This window comes from Pelmatolapia mariae, linkage group LG15 (assembly GCF_036321145.2).
Source record: "Pelmatolapia mariae isolate MD_Pm_ZW linkage group LG15, Pm_UMD_F_2, whole genome shotgun sequence".
In the NCBI taxonomy this organism is placed as follows: domain Eukaryota; kingdom Metazoa; phylum Chordata; class Actinopteri; order Cichliformes; family Cichlidae; genus Pelmatolapia; species Pelmatolapia mariae.
The window spans coordinates 11,496,579-11,502,656 of NC_086240.1; the positions used below are offsets into that span (position 1 = coordinate 11,496,579).

At 43.7% G+C, this 6,078-nt stretch overlaps 1 protein-coding gene across 1 annotated transcript; it reads left to right on the forward strand.

Annotated features, from left to right (window-relative positions):
• Positions 1-666: 666 nt before the first annotated feature.
• On the forward strand, positions 667-3,163 carry fosab (v-fos FBJ murine osteosarcoma viral oncogene homolog Ab). Its single transcript, XM_063495734.1, has 4 exons — positions 667-954; positions 1,400-1,621; positions 1,716-1,823; positions 1,939-3,163. Exons 1-4 carry the CDS (start codon positions 823-825, stop codon positions 2,611-2,613), a joined length of 1,137 nt encoding a protein of 378 aa, XP_063351804.1. The 5' UTR covers positions 667-822; the 3' UTR covers positions 2,614-3,163.
• The last annotated feature ends 2,915 nt before the right edge of the window (positions 3,164-6,078 follow it).

Sequence of the window (6,078 nt, forward strand, 5' to 3'; positions counted from 1 at the left end):
TCACAAAGTGCTTCACTACAAGCCGAAAGTTTGCACGATAGAATTGAGTTTCTATATTTCAAAAATACAAATAAAAAAGGAGGCGCGCGGCTGGGGGAGGGGGTTAAAAAAACAGAAACAGATTTATTTATTTATTTTTATGTGTTTATTTGGTACGTTTTGTTCAGCACAGACACATTTGCATGTTTAATTGTGTCCCTGCTTTGTAGGACGCACTTTTCCTCACTGTTATCTCAGTTCTTCAAGTTTTCACAACAGCGTCTGTGTTTGTTGTTTTACATAACGTCATGCCGCTGTCCGCCACTCTCACGGTGTATTTCCCATCAGGCCCCGCCTCCTTCACAGGATGCACCATATATGGATACCTACGTATCGGGGATCCCGCTCCGGAATATTCCATTTCTTGAAGACGAGTTTTAGAAATAAACGTTTTAAATAGTCACTTATCACCTGCAAATGACTCACTCGTGACCCGTGCAAACAAACTGCATTGAATTAAAATGGAGCGCGAGGAAAAGTCGGTGTTATTACCGCGTTGTTAAGTCAGTGTTTTGGTGTTTTTTTCCTTCCTGGTGTCGGGTGCACGGCACACCCCTCTTTACGTCAGCAGACACAGTATAAAAAAGGCCCAGCTCGGAGAGTCGGCAGTCTAACTTTGAGTAGCAGAACAGCGACTAACGAGAACTGATCGGGAGCAGCGCTTGAAGAGTTTTCTCGCAAACCCACTAAAGGACTATCCTGACCTCAAGTTTACATTCGTCCTTAGTAGAGTTTGTCCGGATCTTCTCATTTGCTTAAATTTTTTTTCGAGAAAAAGGAACGATGATGTTCAATTTCAACGCGGATTGCGACTCTTCCTCTCGCTGCAGCACCGCTTCCCCGTCCGTGGACACTCTGGGATATTACCCGTCACCAGCGGGATCTTACTCCAGCATGGGATCTCCCCAGTCTCAGGTATGTCCGCTTAAACATTGTTAAATCTTTACAGCACGCTATTTCAGCTCAGAAAGAACCTGTTGGAAATTTGAATGTTTACTAAATTAAACTGACAAAACTTAAATGTGATGTTTTCAAATAATAATAATGGTAATAATGAAAAAAGGCTGGCTGGAAATTAAGAAAATTGAGTTTTGTTTATATATATGTATATATATATATATATCTTAAAAAATAACTCTGACCTGCGCACCACACAGTGCAAGGCAAGCTTCATTCATCCACCTGGAAACTCCATAGAGAGAGTGTAACGTCATAGCTGACATCATAAGGATATTTTTAAACCATCCAGCTTTTTATAGACCCTCCGTGCTTCGTTCATAGACATCTTGAAATGCTGCCACCCCTCCTGATAATGTACCAAACGTCCTGACGATCTCCTTTTTTACTTCATTTCCTCCAGGATTTCACAGACCTGACAGCATCAAGTGCCTCCTTCATCCCCACAGTCACAGCCATTTCCACAAGCCCAGATCTTCAGTGGATGGTCCAGCCTGTGGTCTCCTCAGTGGCCCCTTCCCACGGAGCTCACCCTTACACCTCCAGCCCTAGCCCTGCATACTCAAGAGCAGTCATGAAATCTGCAGTGTCCAGGGCTCACAACAAGAGAGGCAAAGTGGAACAGGTAATTATCATTCGTTCATGAAGTGTTATGTATAGTCATAGACTAAGTTTATTAAAGAGCAGGGGTCCTAACTTTTACCTTCTATCATGTGCAGATGACACCTGAGGAGGAGGAGAAGAGAAGGGTTCGCAGAGAGAGGAATAAGCAGGCAGCAGCAAAATGCCGCAACAGGAGGCGAGAGCTTACAGACACTCTGCAAGCTGTAAGTATCCCATCAGATTTACCATCACTCATTGAAACGTGTTTATTGTCAGAGCTATAGCAGAGCTATCCAACAGCCAAGCTGATGCAACTTCCTCCATTTCTCTCTCTTACAGGAAACTGATATCCTGGAAGACCAGAAATCCAACCTGCAGAATGATATCGCCAACCTGCTGAAGGAGAAGGAGAGGCTTGAGTTCATTCTGGCTGCCCACCAGCCCATTTGCAAAATCCCCTCTGAGCTGGGCACAGACTTCCCCCTGACCTCCCTCTCTCCTACCCACTCCTGCCACTCCGCTGCAGTGTCCACCCAGCCACAAATCACCGTCTCTCAGACACCCGCTATCGTTTCCAGCCAGCCGACCTTCACCTCAACCTCCAACTCCATCTTCTCTAGCGCCAGCGCTGCCCTCTCCACAGCCACCGTCTCTAGCAGCACAGTCAAGATGTCAGACCTGGAGTCCTCTGTCCTGGAGGAGTCTCTGGATCTCCTGGCAAAGACGGAGATGGAGACGGCACGGTCGGTGCCAGAAGTCGACCTGTCCAGCTCCCTCTACACGGGTCAGGAGTGGGAGGCTCTTCACACCTCAGCTAATACCAATGACTTCGAGCCCCTGTGCACACCTGTAGTAACCTGCACCCCGGCCTGCACTACCTACACGTCTTCATTTGTATTCACCTTCCCAGAGGCAGAGACCTTCCCCACCTGCGGCGTTGCCCACAGGAGAGGAAGCAGCAGCAATGAGCAGTCCTCCGACTCCCTCAGCTCACCCACCCTGCTGGCCCTCTAAAAGACTGTACAAGAAACAATGATTCTTCCTATCAAAGCACACTTTCTTACATAGATGTGCCGATCACAGGGCTATGGAATGGACGTATATTAAATTATTTATGATTTTTATCTGCCTTTATCTATACTTGCCTATAACACCAATGTAGCAAGTTTAAAAAACAAAAACAAAAAAAGCTCTCCCCGCATGTTTCAACTAATACCACCTAGTCGTTATATGAGTTCGTATATGATTTATATGGTGCTAGATAACATAACTTGCTGTTTATCGATGTGTGTTCAGAGCAATAGTTATTATTGATCCAGTTTGTTTTCTGGTTAATGGAATGTGAGAGTTAATATGTGAACTGTTTGTGAAATTTTAAAAAGAAAAAAACAAACAAACAAAAAAACACGTGCATTGTCTTAACCATGGTCTGAGTGGTCTATCTGAAGTTTTCTGTGAAAACATTAGTCCTTTTAATTTATTAAATTTATTTTTTTACACATAGAGGAATAGAGAAAGAGATAGTAAAGAAGAATGTTGTTTGTAAGATATGTAAATAAAAAGATAGTGATATTTCAATTCAATCATCTGTGCTGGCTGGGTGTGTTGCTTTCCTCTCACGATACACACACACACACACACACGTATTTACATATTTATTCAGTTCAATTCAGGTGTATTCATCAGTCACCTCATGGGGCAAGCACTTTGCGACAGCGGGAAGCAAAAACTCTTTTTAACAGGAAGAAACCTTCCGCCATGTTTAGGGGAAGAGAGGCAAAGGAAAAATAATTAAAGAAAAGAATAAAGAGAAGAGAAAAAGAGGGGAATATTCTAGTAAATTAAAAGCGTTTCCAGTAAAATGCTTTCAAAATGATTAAAATAATGCTAAAATTAGCTTATATAAGGGATAGCCATCTTTTTTCCCTGCACCTCCACTTGCTCTATTTATTGTTCCGCCTGTTGCCAGGGTTAACTATGTCAGGGGCTCTTACGTCAGTGCGTTCTTTCCATTTTTTTAATTGCAAGCCGTGCGCGATGACGTCTGGACTTCCGTGCCCAAATATAGGGCTCTGCGAGGAGTCTGCTGCTCGCTGCCGCCTGCCAACAGAAAGTAACCGGGCAGCTCGGTCAGCGCTTTTTTTTCCGCTAAAGCAGATATACGCTCTCTTCTCTCGGCTTTTTTCCCCTTCTGCCGGTCTCAGGGAGAGTTGACTTAACCACCGACATCTCTGCTAAAAAGAGGAAAAAGGCTTGCTGCACACTGCTTTCGTAACCGATGCGACACGTTTCTCACGTCTAACCGTGCGCGCGCGCACACACACAGGCACAGACATACGCACGCGATCTGTAGTTGTGCAAGGGAACTCGCAAGAGGATCTGAAAGCGACGTTTTCAGCCACAATATGCGCTGGTTTAATTAATTCTCGTGCATCAGAAGGCCCCCGATTCGCCAAAATATCACCTCCCACAGAACAAAAGACGTGCGAGTTACAGCATAATTCGAGGAAGAAAAAAAAGGAAAAAGACGAGTCCTCAGAAATAATTCATAAAGGCACAGACAGCATTGTCGACCTATTAAATGAACTTCTGCAGGAGCGATAAGGGTTTATTTTTATTTATTTATTTTTTTAAGTGGCTGTATGCTAAATGTGCATCTTGTTGAAGCACATCTGTGCCAACATGGATGCTGAAGTGACAGCATGGCATCCAAATGTCATTTGTTAGTTAAAAAGGTCACATGTAAATACCTGATGTGGAAGATCTAGAAATGAAATTTTCATATAATCTAGTATAATCTCCCCCAATCCCTTACCCCCATAATTTGGGGGGGGGGGGGATCTATTGCCTCTTGTTACGCAGGAGACCATGAAGGCAATAAATGCATCACTTACACAGTAATCATTGATCATTTCAGATAAATCTAGGTGGTGTGATTTGTGTGTGTGTGTTTTTTTCTATTGGCATCTCTGCAGATTAATTATTCCGCTTTTATCGCTCCTCACTGTGTCATCAGACCTCTCCCGTCCTTCTCATCTTGTCTGCATGTCATTCTCTCACCTCATTTGCTCATTTCACCTTGTACCACTATTTCATCATGTGCAGAATCATCAAAAGGTAGATTGCCTAATGGCTTCACACAGGAAATGCGTGGTGCGTCTGTGTAAAAGACATGCTTGGTGGAAGACTACTGTCGCACAATAACCAACCAGCTCTGACGTTGGAGGCCTTCCAGTGTGGTCACACCCTTTTTTGTAAAGCCACGCAAGATGTCAGCAGTTGTTGCTGCTCTGCTTCCTGGTTTCAGGGCCTGGTTTCAAATGAGGAACAAGTTTAATATCGCTCAAAGTACTGAAGTAGCAAAATATGGTGTTCTTTATGAGATTGGCTTTTTTAGGGTTTCTTGCTTTGTCCTTGCAGTGCTGTTGTATAACAGCCTATTTCTCAGTATCTCTTTTCCTTTACTCTTCAGCAGTACCCCCCCTCTTTTCCTCAATAAAGCTTCCGTGTGCGACCATACGGCATCTAATAACTCTGTCTATTAATACCCCTTTTGCAGGCTTGGGGAGATGGGGTAGCTGCAGAAATAGCAGGTGCCTATTGCTTCTTTTAACATCAGCATCAACAGCAGTAAAATTAGACCACTGTGACGCCAACCTGCGTCGGTGCTGCAACCCAGGGGAGGAACCAGGCAGCATACGCCTGGTAGAAAGAGAGGAGGAGGAGGAGAAGGAGGAGGAAGGGAGACAATGATGAGGATGAGAGGATTGCAGGGAGGGAGACAGACAGAGATCCCTGCCTTGGTGTAATTGTGAGCACAGTGATGATGAAACAGCTGAGTTCGCCTACGTGCCACACTGACAACAGCTCAGCTTGGCTTTGTATTCACAGAAAGCCGTCCCCCTGATAGCTTTCTGCTGCTGAGAAGGGATGTGAAAGCTTTTAACAAACTACAAAACATCAGTCTGCCACTCATGGCCGAGCAACAGAGCAATAGCTGACTATGAATAACACTTATAGTAATCAAATGTTAAGCACACCCAGTTTTACCCAATTTTGCCCTGACACAACTCTTCGTCTGAGTTATTGTGAGTTCGCCTGAGGCCATTTTTTATGATGAATTACTGCTGTGTGAATGTGTCTTCACACTGTGTATTTAGAAGTGATAAGGAGTATAACTCATAAAATGACAACAGCTAGTTAAAGGGTGTGTGTACTTGCGTCAGCAGGCTTGTTCTTTAAGGAAGTGTCTGTTCTTTGGAGTCAAATGAAGTGAAATTTTGGAACTGTGCCCATTGGTGACAAAACGGTTGCAGTCAATCAATAAATCAAATGTTTAATTTACAATCAGTAAATAAATGTGCCCAGAAATGGTTGAAATTAACAAACAGTTAGAAGCAAATACATTTTTTTTCTGAACAAGTGTGACTTTCACTTTTCAAGAACAGCTGAAACTAGTTCAAATACAGGCTACTCATT

What these genes read in the sequence shown, in the direction of transcription:
- fosab (XM_063495734.1), top strand. Translation starts at nt 823, where the DNA reads ATGATGTTCAATTTCAACGCGGATTGCGACTCTTCCTCTCGCTGCAGC. An exon ending in TGGGATCTCCCCAGTCTCAG is followed by an intron (nt 955 to 1,399) that starts GTATGTCCGCTT and finishes CATTTCCTCCAG; the next exon opens with GATTTCACAGACCTGACAGC. An exon ending in TTACAGACACTCTGCAAGCT is followed by an intron (nt 1,824 to 1,938) that starts GTAAGTATCCCA and finishes TCTCTCTTACAG; the next exon opens with GAAACTGATATCCTGGAAGA.